At 42.0% G+C, this 17,606-nt stretch overlaps 1 protein-coding gene across 5 annotated transcripts in view; it reads right to left on the reverse strand.

Annotated features, from left to right (window-relative positions):
* Positions 1-17,606, reverse strand: part of ELMO1 (engulfment and cell motility 1) — a 316,062-nt gene that overhangs the window by 2,132 nt on the left and 296,324 nt on the right. For all 5 annotated transcript variants that reach the window (XM_065628523.1, XM_065628524.1, XM_065628522.1 and 2 more), the window contains 3 exons: positions 15,769-15,876; positions 12,030-12,112; positions 6,463-6,540 (listed from right to left, as the gene is read on the reverse strand). In XM_065628523.1, the coding sequence (XP_065484595.1) occupies positions 6,463-6,540; positions 12,030-12,112; positions 15,769-15,876 (269 nt within the window). The remainder of the gene's footprint in view (positions 1-6,462; positions 6,541-12,029; positions 12,113-15,768; positions 15,877-17,606) is intronic.

A 17,606-nucleotide genomic window follows, 5' to 3' on the forward strand; every position in this document is an offset into this window, starting at 1 on the left:
TGAATAAATCACTTCCATTTATTACTATAAGCCATTTATTGAACTATGAACAGAAGTACTCAAATGCTATAATCTCAAAAATAGATTTCAGTCATGAACTTCTAGTTCTAGTTTGCAGGAGAAAATCAAATCAACTGTAACTTCATTTTTATCTTACAAATACTGCTAGTTTTTGTGCCAAAAAATGGATTTTAAATTTAGCTGACCATTTGCTATGTGATACCACCAAGTTTAAAGATATCTCTGGTTGACTTCATGCTACAGCAGAAATGAAGATACTTTTTTATGAGAGAGAAAACCCTCTCTTGGGATATGTCTTGATCCAGAAAAAGGGCATATTTTAAAATAGGATGGTTAACCCACTTCAACACTCCAAGTGAAATCTGACTCATTTAAGCCAGTAACAAAACAGTAGCAGAGCTAGGATTTCACCCAGGGTGTTGGTAAGCCAAGCCACAGCTTTCACATGAGATTAGCTGTATAGAAGAGACTTTAGGGTTCGGGTTGCCCTGCTAACAAGTACTAAAGTACTAAAGTCTAAACAAGTACTAGTCTGCCTATTCTAGGCTCTCAAAGTGTCTCACTGAAGGCTTTTAAAGTGTACAAGTTTTGCGGAGTGTCCATGGAATATCAGGGAAAGAAAAAAAGCTATCCTAGAAATGTAATTATTTTTGAATAGCCTATAATTTTTTATGATCGACTTGAAAGCTTTCTTTGGGAAAGATTTCCCAGAATTCACTTTGAGAAAAAGGAACAGAAAGGCAAAGGGCTCTGCTCAGGTTACAGAAGCGCAGAGCATTCATTCAACAGATGCAGCCCCTGACATAAATCGTCCATCACTGCTCAGTGAGTATGGCCAGCGCTTTCTCTGGGGAGGAATCCTAGTGAGCCAGAAAGCAGAACTGCACTTCTCTTCCAGATATAACCCATCCAAGGCCCACAGAAACCAAATTCTGGCCACAATTCTGATGAGTGCAATGGCCTGGAAAAGGGGCTTCCTCTCTAATCTCCATATTGGCAAGTGCATCTAATTAAACTCCTGTACATTTTGAGCAGAGAGAAATCCTAATGAGATGGTGGAAAAACAGAGGCATTAATTCAGAAGCTTTTTTCCTTTTAATATGCAAAACAGACTAATAGCCACTGAAAAATTAATTTACTACAGATTCATTTTCATAAAACTCCAATGAAACCTAATTATAGCCTCCCTCATCAGTTTCTCTGTCAAAAATCAAGGATAAGATTAATCCACCTTTTTGCCATGTAGTTGAAACCAGCTATTAGTATTTAAATGAAAAACAAATACGGTGGAGTGAGCTCGCAGTGATGATTGCTCTGGCTGGCAGGAAGCTCCAACAGATGGTTAAAGGTATTGCCAAACTTAAGTGTGTAAGAATGAGGTCCAAATCTCAATGATATTGGTTCAGTAATGAGATTTTTGTTACACCTTGGGAGTCAAGTCAGTGGAACCAGACAACCAGAAAGGTTGTGCAGGCTTCATCCATCTGGATGCAACCTGAGCAACCTGGTCTGAGCGCATTGCTGACCTGCTTTGAGCAGGAGGTCAGACTGGGAACACCCCCAAGCTCCCTTACGACCTGAATCATCCTATGATCCTCATTCAATTTTTGGTTTTAGGACACACTCGATTACCACATTCAGACATCACTCTACAATCATGAGGACTGTAGAAGTGCTTGAAAGAAACCTGTAAGTCTGACCTGAAATTGTCACGTACTAACATCATTCCTGCTGCTTCACACAAAGCTTTCTAAATCTTGAGATGTCACCCACCACATCTCCCAAGCTGACAATGCTGCTAAACTAGCACTTCTATTGACATGCACTTGAGTTACTTTGGTGAAGAGTCATGGGCTTCACAGAATCACCTAGTTGCAACACCGCTGCCATGGGCAGGGAAACCTTCACCAGACCTGATTGCTCAAAGTACCATCCAGCCTGGCCATAAACACTTCCAGGGATGGGGCATCCACAGCTTTTCTGGGCAACCTGTTCCCATGCCTCACCACCCTCATGGTGAAGAATTTTTTCCTTATATCTAATCCAAATCCACCCTCTTTCATTTTAAAGCCATTACCCCTTGTCCTGTCACTACACGCCCTTGTGAAAAGTCTCCAGCTTTTTTTGTATGTCCCCTTTAGGTACTGGAAAGCTTCTATGAGGTGTCCGTGGAGGCTTCTCTTCTCCAGGCTGAACAACCCTAACTCTCTTAGCCTGTCTTCATAAGGAAGGTGCTCCAGCCCTCTGATCACCTTTGTGGCCCTCCTCTGAGGTCTCATAAGAGTGGAGTAGAGGGAGAGAATCACCTGCCTCAACCTGCTGGTCACACTTCTTTTGATGCAACCCAGGATACACTTGGTTTTCTGGGCTGCAAGTGCACATTGCTGTGTCATGTTGAGATCTCATCCACCAACACTCCCAAGTCCTTCTCCTCAGGGCTGCTCTCTGGATTCTCCACCCAGCCTGTATTTGTGCTTGGGATTGCCGCAATCCATGTGCAGGACCTTGCACTTGGGCTCGTTGAACTTCACGAGGTTCATATTGGCCCACCTCTCCAGCCTGTCAAGGTCTCTCTGGATGTCATCCCTTCCCTCCGGGGGGTGTTAACTGCACCACACAGCTTGGTGCCATCAGCAAACTTGCTGAGGGTGCTCTCGATCCCACCGTCCACATCGCTGACAAAGATGTTAAACAGCTCTGGTCCCAATACCAAGTCCTGAGAACGCCACTCATCACAGGTCTCCACTTGGACACTGAGTCATTGACCTCAACTTTTTGAGTGCGAACATCCAGACAGTTCCTTATCATGGTCCATCCATCAAATCCACGTCTCTCCAATTTAGAGACAAGGATGTCATCTGGGACAGCGTCAAATGCTTTGCACAAATCCAGGTAGATGATGTCAGTTGCTCTTCCCTTATCCATCAACACTGTAACCCTGTCGTAGAAGGCCACCAAATTTGTCAGGCACAATTTGCCCTTAGCAAAGCCATGTTGGCTGTCACCAATCACCTCCTTATTTTTCATGTGCCTTAGCATAGTTTCCAGGAGGATCCTCTCCATGATCTTGCTGGGCACCGAGGTGAGACTGACTGGCCTGTAGTTCCTCAAGTCTTCCTTTATTCTCTTTTTAAAAATGGGTGTTATGTTCCCTGTTTTCCAATCAGTAGGAACTTCAGACTGCCATGACTTCTCAAATATGACTGCTAATGGCTTAGCAACTTCATCTGCCAGTTGCCTCAGGACCTGTGGATGCATCTCATCAGGTCCCATGGACTTGTGCACTCTCAGGTTCTTTAGATGGTCTCGAACCTGATCTTCTCCTACAGTGGGTGGTTCTTAACTCTCCCAGTGCCTTGCCTTTGCCTTCTGCGACCTGGGTGGTATGGCTAGAGCACTTGCCAGTGAAGACTGAGGGCAAAAAGTTGTTGAGTACCTCAGCCTTCTCCATATCCCAGGTAACCAGGTCTCCCGTTTCTTTCTGGAGATGCCCACATTTTCCATGGTCTTCCTTTTATGAGTGATGCACCCATAGAAGCTTTTCTTATTTCCCTTGACATCTCTGGGTAGAATTAATTCTATCAGGGCGTTAGCTTTCCTAACCTGATCCCTGGCTGCTTGGACAATTTCTCTATATTCCTCCCAGGCTACCTGTCCTTGCCTCCACCCTCTGTAGGTTTCCTTTCAGTGTCTGAGTTTGTCCAGTAGCTCCTTGCTCATCCATGCAGGTCTCCTGGTGTTTTTGTTTGACTCCTTCTCTGTTGGGATGCATCACTCCTGAGCTTGAAGGAGATGATCCTTGAATATTAACCAGCTTTCTTGGGTTCGTCTTCTCTCCACGGCTTAATCTCACGGTAGTCTACCAAGCAGATCCCTGAAGAGGCAAAAGTCTTCTCTCCTGAAGTCCAGGGCAGTGAGCTTGCTGGGTGCCCTCCTTTCTGCCCTAAGAATCTTGAACTCCACCATTTTATGGTCACGGCAGCCAAGGCTGCCCTTGAGCTTCACATTCCCTACCAGCGCCTCCTTGTTGGTGAGAACAAGGTCCAGCACAGCACCTCTCCTCATTGGCTCCTCTATCATTTGGAGAAGGAAATTATCATCAATGCATTCCTGGAACCTCCTGGATTGCTTATGCCCTGCTGCGTTGTCCCTCCAACAGATATTGGGGTGGTCCCCAAGGCCATCTTTTGTGGGAGTGAGGAGGTGGTGGCCATTACCCCCAGCTCTGCCCAGGCCCCATCAGCCGCTCTGGTGAGAGCTGCCAGCTCCTAGTGGGTCTGGTCACTCCCCTGGGGTTTCCCCAGCTCAGGAAACCCTCCCTGTACACCACGATCCCGCTCTCCGCTGCTGAACTCGCCTGCATTGGAGCTGATTGCCTCGGCATAACATGCTACTTGCCTTTCCTTGTGGGAGCTTCCTCTGAACATTTGCACTTTTCGCTTTAATTACAACTCACTGTTCTGTAGGCCATGGAAAAGTACAGAGGGAGTGAGATGCCCTTTTGAAAACATACACTTGGGAACTGTCAAGTAGCAATAGAGATTGCTGCCTCTGGCCCTGTTTTTGAACATATTAATTTTGGCTCAAGGAAGCCACACAAGATGAAAAAGAGAAATAAAGACAGTAGGTGTGTTAACACAATCACGAGCAACTGGGTTAGCGCATCTCACAATGCTACTGCCCGTAAGCGTGGTGCAGTAGCAGTTTTTGAACATTTAGACCAGGGGTGTCAAACTCATTTTCACTGGGGGCCACATCAGCCTCACGGTTGCCTTCAAAGGGCCAAATATAATTTTAGGATTGTATAAATGTAGAAGGAGTTGCATTTATACAGCCCTAAAATTACATTCGGCCCTTTGAAGGCAACCGTGAAGCTGATGTGGCCTCAGTGAAGATAAGTTTGACACCCCCTGATTTAGACCATTAAAATATACTTGTTGCTACAGGCTATACTTGAGATATTATTGGGTGAAAAAATTGTTGATTTTCATGACTATTTGCTCTTATGAGCTGTAACAGTCTAGAATTCAGTTTCCGTAGAATTTATATCAGAAAGCATCTGACATATTTTCAGTTCAGAGGAGGAAGACAATCATGCTCTGCTTAGACCTACAGCTCTAGTGGCACATTATGGCTGGGAAGCTATCGCTACTTAGATCAAAACTGACCAGCAAGTCTTTCTCTGGAATTAACGTACTTGAAAACGACACTCAACTATTAATCCCCAGGAAAACACAAATAAGCATAATCTTATTTCCTCTCCTAAAATTAACATTTATTTGAAGGTTATAATCCAGAATTGCAAATGTTGGAGCTGTGTAACTAAATACACTTCACTTGTAAAGCAATTTCATGCACTTTAATACACCACAGTATAATGCAGTTTAATGCAATCTTCTGTGTTTCATCACCTTAACGCAGTGCCCTGAACTCAGACCACATGTGATACCACAAAAGAAGTGTGCAAATGGAGCACAAACTCTTGTTGCTTTAGAAATAAGAAAGAAAAACTTTTTTTTTTTTTTTTTTTTTTTTTTAAATATAGTGCATTCTGCTAAATCTTTACTTGGAAGTGCTTTGAGAGAAACACATCCAGCGCTCCCACATAATTAGGTAAATTAGTTCTATCGACTTGCAAAAGGCAATAATGTTGTCTGTTTCCTTGTGTTTTCAAGTAAGAGCAGGGAGCAGGGAAGGGGCTGTTATTCTGCCTTGCTATTGGTATTTACATTGTCTTTATACAAGTGAGACCCATTGCAAAATGCTATCCCGTGGAAATACAATTAAGAGGACCTTCTGTAATCACCTGTCATGAACGGTCTTAAGCAATGTGAAACTAAGAATAATAGGATATGCCATTCTGGAGAACACAAATCTTTGGCTAAAACTAAGACCCAATGATGGCATAACCTCCCCTGATTTTGCTGGCATCATCAAGATGAGCAGAGGGTGGCAGTGATTCTTTAAAGGCTTGGCTGTATAAATCATCAGTGCTGAACTAAAGTTCACTTAAGTGAACATACAGCAAAATTCTCCAGTGTCTACAGTAGAGCAGACCAAGAGAAATCCTTATTACACAAGGAAATGGTGAGCAAGATCTGTGGAACTATGAGGTCTACCCAAGCTCTCCTCTTTCTCTTACTTTTGGCTCATATTTCAGTAGGGCTTTGAAATACTGATCTTTAATTTGGATCCCATGTGCTCTATGATGTACAAATACAAAACATGTTCCTTCTGTGGCTCGGGATATGCATGAAAATTGCAGTTTTTGCTCCCATACTAATCCCTCTGCTTTCAGTTTGTTGTGAGACATGACACAGATTTAGATGGACCTGCACTCTGTGCCACGATGATCACTCTTATGTTCTTATAAAGCTGTCTGCTGCCATAAAGGAACTAAGAAGGCTTCAAAGAAATTGCTGTACTCTGAACTTGACTTACCTCATGCTTGTCTGGAGCAATGAAATTCAACTGGCCACTTGAGTCATACAGTATAGAGAAAGCAAGCTCTAGCACCTCCTGGAACGATACAAAGAAATGCATATTAATGCTGCATGAGACAGGCATTCAGACATTCAGGTCTGTCTTTCTTTCCTACCACTTGTTCCCCAAAACGAGTGGAAAAATAGTACTCTCCTGCCTGGCCAGAGCTGCAGCGGTACCAAACCACTGCAATGGACCAGCACAGCAAGAACCCCACCACAGATGCTTCAGTCAAAACAAACTCACACCCCTCAGCGCTGACTGTAGCTCACTTGGTCACAGATTACTGTAGCATTTGAGTTTAAATTTGAGCTAGGCAATGGTGAGGACTAGAATCAATATCATGCATAATAGTACAATTGCAACAAACTCTTCATGAAGTTCCACAGTTTTTTCAATTTGTACAGAAAAATTCTGCAAGGTTTGATTCCCTGTGTCAAAAATCTTGCCAGGACAGTTAATCTCCTGGTATATACTTATGCTCTTTTCACTGCTGGAAATCTATTAAATTATTCATCCTCGAGAGATTTCTGTCATTTTGTTTCTACTTGAACTAGAATCAGCAGCCTCTGTCAAACTGAACTATCTGGGTTACTTAAAGACCCAAATGAATCCCAGGAAAGGGAAAAAACGATCATCTTTTTTTCCCCTCAGCATTGAAGCTGGAATTTCAAAGGTGCCAAAGTGAATTCATCAAGCACTAACTTCCCCTAAAAGTCACCTGGACTGGGTTCCTATGGGGAAACCCAACCAATTTGAATAAATAATGAACTTCCACTGGCCAGCAGTGAGCATGTAAAGATGTTGTGTTATCATGGTTACCGCACACATCACTATAAAGTGCTGGTACAAGGATTTCATAACCCATCAGCTAGCTGGTATGGATATAATAACACTGTGGAAAAAAGACTCGGCTACAGAGGAGAGTGCTGACTCCTAACTACGATCTGCATCATATGTCATGTTCTTTTTTGCCTCTTGGCTTCCTAAGCCCCATAATACCAACCGCCTTTGCTGACTCTCGGCTGACAACTGTCCCTATGCTGCCAGTGCCCACAAAAGCATGGCTTCTTAAATTTGCCACGCTAAGTTTTAAAATGGAAGAACTGACTGCAGGGACTGCAGCATATACATGGCTCTAGATTTCTACTCCTGATCTCCTGGGCTGAAACAGACATAGGTCTTTGGATTTCAGTAAGGGTTATTTGATTTTTGCACTTGTGTGATTGAGAGCAAAGTCTAAATCATAAAACTTGCAATCCTCGGGGATAATCGTGGTTGATCAGAGACCAGACTTGTCATGGGAAATACTCTCGGTTTCCTTGAGTTTAATTATCAGGTTCAACTTGCTCTATTGTCAGGCCACAGGAGACGAGTCTGTCTTAAATCCCCATGGAAGGTGCAGATACTAATAGTGGTGCACTCATTAAACAAACTGCTTATGGCTGATGTATCCTTTTTGTGTTTTAGGCAAGTCTCTCAGTCACACCTTATTAAGAGTGATGTCCCTCATTACAGAAACAAATTTACTTTTGCCCACACAAACCTGGCATTATTGCCTCACAGAGTTTTCTAAATTATTGACTGAACATGCCATGTCATGCAACTGAGGTTGTGCAAATGAAATGTATCACTGAAAAAAAAATGGCTTGTACTGCTCTACTATGATGTTCCTGAATTTCATGAAGGTCAATAACAATCCCATAGACCTGGTCCCTGTACATTTGTACTTTGGGTAATTCCAAGGGATTAAAGGTTTTTTTTTCATCTCAAAGAAAGGAAAAGGAGAGAAAAACCCTGCCTGAAAGAGGAATACCCCAGGGAGCCACGGGTTGGGCCATTCCCAGGCAAGCAGAGAACGAGAAAGGGCTACATCTAGGGTACCAAACTTCCCTTTATGGAGGAAAGTCAGAGTTTGGTAGCCTTGGCTCCAGTTCAGCTATTTCGCTGGATGCTCTGGAGACTAAAGGTCCAGGAGTTAGAGCTTCCAGGTTCCAGCACCTCTGCCACCTCATGCACATCAAACTGTCAAAGAAAATGGAAACCTAAGGAGCTGGAGTTGCCAACTGGTCCTCCACACTGACGGTGTCTCAGTGCTGACTGACTTATCAGGCACCTCCACCTCGTTTGGTTACATTCCCTTCCAATGACAGGTGATTGTGAGGAACTGGTAATTCCTATAGGAAAACTAGTCAGTCTGCATCAGCCATCTGTGGTCTTCTCCTCCCTTTTCTGTCCTACTTTTCAACCTCTCTCAGTCATTTTCCACTCTAACCTTTTCCACCATTTTCTCTTTCTTTCTGGTCTTTTTTTTCTCTCCCATTCCTTCCAACCTGCTCCTTCCCTTTTTGTTTTGCTTTCCTACTCCCTCACCTCAATCTCCTGAACTCAGTCCCTTGACACTTCTAACTCTTCCACCCTTGCGCATGTCAGACCTCTGCCCTTCCCTAGGTGCTTGTCAAAGGTAACAGTATTGGGACCCACGATGTGCCTATCTTTTGAGCTTCACTGGAAACAGGGGACAAGAGATGCTGTGTCCACTGGCTGGACACTTCCCACTCCTTGGCTCCAACTCTGAGGAAAGCTGTTGTAAGTGGTACGAGGAGAAGCTTGCTCTCCCACACTCAGAGCTTCTCTTTCCCCCAAGTCTCCACTGGCCCCTCACATGGGCCAGAGACAAGCTAATTTTGATGAAGAGGCATTTTAGGTACCTACAGCTGGGTGACCCCATGCAGCTGGAATCACTTCACTACTCTCTGCCTACTCTGTCATCAATGGCCTTCAAACATCTGTGTTTCTGCTGATAGCTGAGACCACAGTCATGTTAATTTTGCTTGCCAGAGCCAGAAGATCCATCCCCCAGAGAACTATCTATATATGCAGTGGCAGGAAACTTGTTCAACCAACATGAAATAAAAGAAAAGCTGCATTCAACAGAGAAGTGAGCGGAACCATTTCTGATGACTAAAAAGGCACCAAGCCTGAAGACTGCATGAGCAAATAAAGGGTGATAGGAGGACATTCAGAAATACACAATGATGTTTTCCCCAAATTTTTCTCTTGTGCTTTGTTTTGAAGGCTGCAAAATCGAATATATCTCACTTCCTTCAAATTCATTAATATTTCTCGAGAGTCAAAAATGAGGACTGTAAAATTAAACCTAATTTAAAAGCAGGAGCAAGATGAACAACAATGGATTCAGGTCTAGTCCTATCAAGTCATTCCAGCTTCCTATGTATGCAAATTCCAATTCAGTTTAACTCTTAATTTATTTCTAAATTGTCCCACTGGAAGAATAATTTGCGCTGTGCCGGCAAATGAAGAGATGCTGAAGCCTTTGTTATGGACATTCTGTCGGTTCCAGCTATGTTCATAGCAGTGGCATTCTGCCATTCAATTTTATTTTTTTGCCAATGAATAAACATTAAGGTGGTTGTTATACATGTACAAAGAAAGCACAGGATGAAAAGGCCTCTTTACAAAATATATCATCGATTGTAAAATTTCAGGAAGTGAAAAGTTTCATACACCAAAGTCAGCCAAATTGCATTCTGTGTCTGGCATGTTTTAGTTGTTTTTTTTTTTTAATTTTCACTTTATTGCCTACATTAACTTGGTACTCTGCAAAGAATGGTATGTTATTCCTGTGATGTAAGCTAAGCAGTTGCAATGTTGCGCATGACAGTTTGATTGGGATGACTACAAATTTCAGTAATTCAGTGATTCCTAGGGGAAGAAACAAGGTGTTAAGGAGAAAAAAAAAAAAAAAAAAAAAGAAAAACCACCAAAACCCCTGCACCACACCAAAATTGTAAAAACATCACAATTATTATTGCTTGGGTCACAGATGGAATACTCTAGCCATGGATGCAGACATGCTGCCTATAAGCTCCTGATCTTCACATTCTCAGCCAGAAGTTTAATGCCAGTCCAAAGCAATTTTATGTGATTAAATGGGTCAATGCTGACAGCTGAGGACAAACTGATCTGCAGCATTGCTATTTAGCATTAAATACTATCTAGACATTACTGCTCCGTAAAGATGACATATTTCCATCACTGCCACCCACTGCTTTCCATCTTCCTATCTTTCCTTTTTGTGTGGACATATGAGTGCTGAGATGAGGAAGCAGTAAAAATACTTCATACGCGTCATATAAATGCCGGAGTCAAATGCTGTTGATGGTTCAGCTGCAACATAACGTAGGAGTTGTATGCAATCTATTGTATGCATGTGTGTGTTAGTGCCCTGATTCAGAAAATCAACACGGAAAAATACTCTTGGGAGGTTTTTTTTCCCCTCTCTTGGCTTGACTTTTTCATTTCCAACCATGCAAAGCCAATGCTGAAAGGAGATGACAGTACCCTGAGAGACTCAGAGTAACTCGTATGTAGGGCAAGCAAATGTAAAGCATACTCAAGTTGCTTTGTGTATCTGCATATAGTTAAGGAAAGAAAAGTTGCAGCTATGAAGCTGCAACAGTTGTGTGATGTAGTTTTGACAGTGCCTTTTAACTTTTTATGGTTTCCATCAGAACTGTCTTTTTCAGTGTTTATTTGAACACTAAATGCACGCATTTTATTTTTAAAGTCTTGAAGCAGGCACTCTTAACTGCACTATTTTGTCCATCAAAATCTCTTTCTTGCTGGACCCCAAATTTCTCATTTTCAGGTAACTAGAAATTCTGATTCAAATCCTCTGATCTGGTTCCCAGAGTTTCACAAATCCTCCTAAGGTCAGACAGCGTGACCTGATAGAAAACTTATGAACATACCTCATACAACATGGTGTGAAGACCTTCACCACTAAAGATGTCAGACTTCACTAGTAACTAAATTTCTTCTTGCTGTGGTGGCAATTCTTGCTAACAAAAACTCTGCAAGACTCTGGCACTGTACAATTTGAGTCCTGCTGTCAGTTTACAGTTCTTGATCTGAAACTCCGAAAGGTAGCATATATCTAATTTAAGCTGACCATTGTCTCCTATACACTTTTTCCCAAATGCACCGCTGAACACATCCTTATACACCTCATTAATTGTCCAGCATTGACCTTGCAACCTTTTGTTGGCAGTTGTTTTTCTACCTGGCTGGACCTGAAGGTATCATCAGCTGGACATTCATTGCAATTCTGGCATGTGTCAGTGTTCACTGAACATCAGAGAATACAGCTGAACAAACTAATTAATTATCAGAGACAATACAGGACTAACAGTCATTGCTAGTCTGCTCTGTAGCAGCAGTCAAAACTGCTTTGCTTTAGAGGTAGAAGACATCACTACTAAAGACTATCCTAATGTGTTCTGGGCATATCACAACATGCATCTGCCACGAAATCTGAGTGAAGGAGGGAAGGCTGTCCCAATAATTCAACTCAAAACGGTCTGAGGTGAAAACAAAGTGCGTGTGCATACACAGAAAGGTGGCAGGCTGGAATGAAAAATACCTGTATTACTTCAGAAAAGGTCGATTGACAAGCTTTGTATTCTGCAGGGTGCGTGTTCACAGCAATTTGAGAACCATACCTTGTTCTGTTTAAGAGCTCCTTTCTCCTTCATGTGAGGGCAGTCTTTCCCAGTCACAACAGCTTTTATATCTGCCACTGGCACTGCATTAAAAAGAAACAAAAGCGGAAACCAGGAAATTAGTTATTGCCAAGGTGTGTAAAAGCTACAGAATGTAAAAAGAGGCAAGACTAATGTGTTAAAATTGCCACCTCCTTTGCCATTTCCAGCCTGTTGTAAGAAAAGAACTAAAATAGGAACCAGTGAGTCTTGACAAAATTTCAGGCATCTGGATAAAAGTCTGAGTATGCTTTTTCTTGCCTGTTGAGACTAGTTTGGGTAAGAGTGTTTCACATAGATGGGTACGAGTGTCTGGACAGTTTTTATGTGTACTCACATATCTAGAAAACATATACTATTTTCTGCCTTAATGTAATAAGCCTGGCCTGTTGTTGCTCTTCCCTAGGCATGCAGGTAAAGTCCCTGTTGGAGACAGGATGCTGGACAAGTTGGATCCTACCTCACTTGATGCTGTTGTCCTTCTGCTAATGCCTATATGAGTATTTCAGATTTTTTTTTATTTCACTCCCATCAGCAGTTTTTTTCCTTTCGAGTACTAACAGGAATATGGACTACTAAGGCTTATTCCTTTTGCTTTAAAATGTGAAATAATCAGAAATCATTGGAAAAACAAAAAGATAACAAAAAAACATTGGAAGCTGCTGTCACTCAGACTCACTCACAGAGTGAGGTCACTAAACCATGAAGATAAATTTCCCTGAGCTTCAAACGGAAGTCAATTTTCCAACGGTAATTACATTATCGAGAATCTATATGCTCCACAATACAATATGGTCAGTGAGTAACAGTTTCTACAATCTATAAATAATACATTATCCTTGTGGCTACAGAAAACCTCAGCGTATATAGAACAGAATCATAATATGAAAATCTGTTACTGCCCAGTTCTTTACAACTCTAGTGGAAATACTGGAGAAGAGAAATGCATTTTCTCTTCTACTGGGTACAGCAACACTACTTACTTTACTATAGATTACCTCAGCACTATGGTCAAATGGATAGCATGGGATATAATAGATATTTTTGAAGGACTTTCTTTGCATAGAAAACTAAAAGAAATAGAAGTTATTTGGCCCTTCGCTATTCAATCTCTTCTGCCTTTAGTCTCAGCATTTCATGCCATGGCCCTGCTGACTTTTTGTCTCTGACACTACTCTACTTTTTGGTCAAGAAGAGATATTTGTGAGAGGAAAGAGCAAGCTGGGACAAACTGGGAAGTAAAAGAGATATTTGACTGCAACTATGGTAGAAAGGTTTTCTTCAGAAGAAGACATTTCTGCCATTTGCGAAGATGCCCAGAAAAGCAATTTCTCTGTTTGCATAAGGCAGGGTTTTCCCAAGTTAGATCTCTCAGCCAAGAAGGCTTTTCTTCAGGTTTCATATGATTGATCTCTGTGATCAGGAATGCAGTTACTATGGGAGATCACAGACTGATGTGACATCCTGATCTTTATTTATCTGGAACTTGGCTTATTCCCTGCTTTGGAAAAACAGAATCAAAGACTTCAGATGGTATCAGAAGATGACTACAAGATGCTGGAGGGTGTGAGCACAGATGTGATGTGCTCACAACAGATAAAGCTCTGGGAAAGAGGGCAGCTGTTTTCTGTCCCAGCTGGAGTCTGCACAGCTTGTTAACTCTGCCAGATTGAAGAGTGGGGTGACATTCACAGAAGTGAAAAGGTTAAAATTCCCCTCCTCATTTATTTTTGGAGATAGACACTAGTTGTTCAAGCTTGCCAAGCAGCACACAAAATGCCCTATGCTGCTTATCTTGGTGTCGCATTTTCTTGCCCAGCCATTCTCTTTCATCTGTTAACCTGCTCCCAAATGCTGACAATCTGGTCATCATATTCATACCTTAATAGTTCAAAATTCAATATAAGTCTATCCAAAGAATACCAGAATATTTCTGGAAAACGTCTGTAAAATTCCCAAGCCAGTCTGGCCTGACACATTTCAAACAATAGCGCCATGTTTTAATCTTGTATCTTGCAATATTCTCAAGTCTGTTTAATTAAACTCTAATGTGGGTGGCACTGTGGTAAATCTTATATCCTTCATAGACTGAAAACCTGAGATATTGATGAAATAACCATATCATTCTCAAACTGCATCACTATCTGCTCTGCCAGCAGGCATGCACAGGGGAAGCACCAACATATGGGTCTGGCTCAGTGGTTTCCAAAGTAGGAACCTTCTGTCCCCATGGGATTCTGCCATTCCCAAGTAGGCTCAAGAGCCTATGGAAAATGCAAATGCAGGATGAAGTTTGCAGTCAGGGTCAGGAGGCTGAGCGTGGTATCATGCTCCAAGCAAACAAATCCGGGAACTGCTGATGTCATAACTGTGCCTGCAGTTCAAGTGCGACCTTCATTCTTCTTCTGTCATTCTGATGCTACTGTAACATTCAAGGGCTATTTCTCTAAGCCTTGTCCAGAAAAAAAAAAAATCAACAAAACAGCCTCTTCCAGTGCCAGTGCAGCAATGTGAGCCCCTGTCCTACATTCTGCCAAGACTGCAGTAAGAGCGTGAAAAATCCTTGAGGCAATTTGTAAGGCCATGAAAACAAGGGAATGTGACTGTGAACTGCCAGAGCTCCAGCATCAGACAGGCTCTCCCTCTTTTCCTCCCAGACACACTTAGAAATTTTAAAAAGTGCTGCCTGGAGACAGGTTGGGGCAGCAGAAAAGAGAAGCAATTCTTTGCTTTACTAATATACATGTAAGTTTAAATCAATTATTTTCTCCTGTCATGATTTTTAAGCTGGAAAAACTTCCAGCTTCTGAAAAATTAGTCTTTCTGCCGTTCCATGAAACTGGAGCTACCAATTGAAATACTTGTACAAGTATATCTAATTTGATAATGCCAAGAATGGCATTTATTACTAATGGAAGTTCAGAAAAGAACAAAAGGAAACGATTCCTTATTCAATGCTTGATTTCTTGAAGTCACTTTCTGGCGACAGAACTACATTGGTCATTATTTCCATTATCATAAAAACTTTCCCAGGATTGCATGTTAAACCTCTCCAACTCATGTTGAAAGACAAAGGAGAAATTATCACAAGAGTATGATTTTTCTAAAGGGGTCCAAAATTACTTTTATCCAGTAAAAAAATCCTGATAAATCCCCTGTTAGGAGTTGTCACAGAGGCATGTCCTCTCCCAGTTGGGTACACAGTAACGGTGAAGTCCTCTTGATACTGTTCACAGCACTGTGCCATCTCCAAGTCCACTCCTCATGATAATGACAAAGAACTCTGCCTTCCACAGATTTCTCCTCCAGTTACTAGACCATTTGCTACAGAAGAAACACCTGCCTCCATGGACAGGAAGTGCTTCTGAATATACCCAAGTATTTTTATTTGACATCTGCAGTTAGACAAGCAATGAAAACAAACTGTATTCCTCCCCATGAAAGGCATGACATTTCCAAGCTGAATTAAATTATAAACTTATTGGAAAGCCGAGCTCAGTCCTCATACGCACTTGCCAAAACCAGGAGCAGCAGTGTTTGAATGCAGGAGGAAACGTCCTCTGCTCTCTGTCTCCAGACCTGTTGATAGAACCTTGTGTTTGGACATTTGGACATCTGTAGTAAGCAAACCTACCACAAGTTATAAAGAGGAACTAGCATAAAAGAAGCAAAAGTAGCACGATCTTTGTGCATGACTTACATTTATCTTGCAATGAATCATGGGGGACTTCTCCCTGGGGACTTTCTTCCAAGTCTCCGTAGTGCAAGACCTTGTGATTAGGTGAAAGTCGACAATACCAAAATTTATCTGTTAAAATAAATGCATTAAACAAGGTAACTAACATGTCTTCATCAGCATTATCAACAGCATAGGAGAGAGCTTACTCAAATGAGACACTACAGGGAAGGACTGCCTTTTTTCTTTCAGAAGAAGGAGTGTGTGGGGTGTATGGAAAGTAGGACAGGGACTTTGCTGAGTAATTTTACTTGATCAAATGAAGCTAGCATCAATCTACTTTTTTTTTTTTTTTTAAATTCACTTAGTCACTGGCTCCAAAAATAAATACGAGCAAGAAATAATTGACTTAGTTTTACATGATATTATATACCCTCATGGACAGAAGACTGACAAAATAACCGCTGCTTTGAGTGGCTAACTAAGGTACCCATAAAAGCTTCATTTTTAGCACCCACTGCGTGAAAATTAAGCCCTGCCAGCTGTCTTGTGTGGGACACACAAAACCTGATACATTTGAAACATTCCATACTTTATGAAAATTATGACTCATGTCTTTTTATAGACATGGGAGAACAGCCCCATATTTATGGAGGAACTGGACATAACAAACACACAAAGACTTTAAACGCAGATGTTAACTCCCTTGTCCTACAGATAACTCAGTGCTTTGTGTGGTCACAAATATACATGTGATAAGGCAGCCACACTACATTTTGCATTTTACCCCTTTCTAGGAGGTGTATATTTACATCTCCTGCCAAATCCTGCTTTGCAGGATATAATTCCCCTTAATATTTGTTAAAATCTGCTCCTGCGAAGAACATGACCTTTGCAGAGTCGGGCCACCACGCTGCCTAGCATGCAAGGGTGGTGCTTGCCAATTCCCTTTCTGAAAAGGCAAGAACAAGGTTCCCCTTCCTTGTCAGAGCACTTTCTAGTTAATAAATAAACCATATAATGTCAAGCTGTCAAAAATACGAACTTGTTACATCCAAGCGATAAATCTCCAGAAGCTCAGAGCAAGGCTAGATGTTAAAATACCAGGGGGAGTGGGAGGCAGAGGGCTTCTCTGGCTCTGTGCTTCTCTCGTTGCTGGCGGTGCTGATGCTGTGGCGAGCAGCAGTCCAAGGGACAATTTAGGGGAAATGTTAGCACTGACACAGCCCCATGGTGCTGCAATCACCGGGAGTGAACACAGCCACACTTTGGATGAAACGTCAGAGGAGCTGCAGAACCACCAGAGCCAGCATATGTGAGCTCGTTTGGGCTGTTAGCAAAGGAAGAACTCGTTGGCTCTGTTAAAATATTGGCTTCATGGACCCAACTTCTTTCTAGAAGACACTCTCCAGTCCCTTAGCCAGCCATTTAAAATGCAATGCAATAAGACACAGAGAAAGGTAATTCAGCTTTGAATGGCAAAAGTGGGCTTTCACATGCCCTTTTAAATTTCTTTGTCATAGTGGGTAAAAATATTTTGGGGAAAAACCCCACGCATTTCAAACCACTTTCCGAGTGGTTTCGCTGAAAGGTTTCAGAAGACCTTACAAACTGCTGGCAAAGGCTCAAAACAACAATGGGCAAGGTTCTGGTTATCTGCTTCACAGGCATGCACAATACTGAAAGATCTATGATAGAGAGCCTGGGATGATGATTTTGTGATGCATACAAAAAGAGCTGCTGAAATATAAGCATCCCTGGACTGTAAGCAATACAGACAATGATGCACAGTACAGGGTGAAGAGGAAAACCTCACTTGCAAAGTTTTTGTAGGGATTTGAAACTAGAGCAAGCAGGAGCCC

The sequence above is a fragment of the Caloenas nicobarica genome, chromosome 2 (genome assembly GCF_036013445.1).
Source record: "Caloenas nicobarica isolate bCalNic1 chromosome 2, bCalNic1.hap1, whole genome shotgun sequence".
NCBI classification, from domain to species: domain Eukaryota; kingdom Metazoa; phylum Chordata; class Aves; order Columbiformes; family Columbidae; genus Caloenas; species Caloenas nicobarica.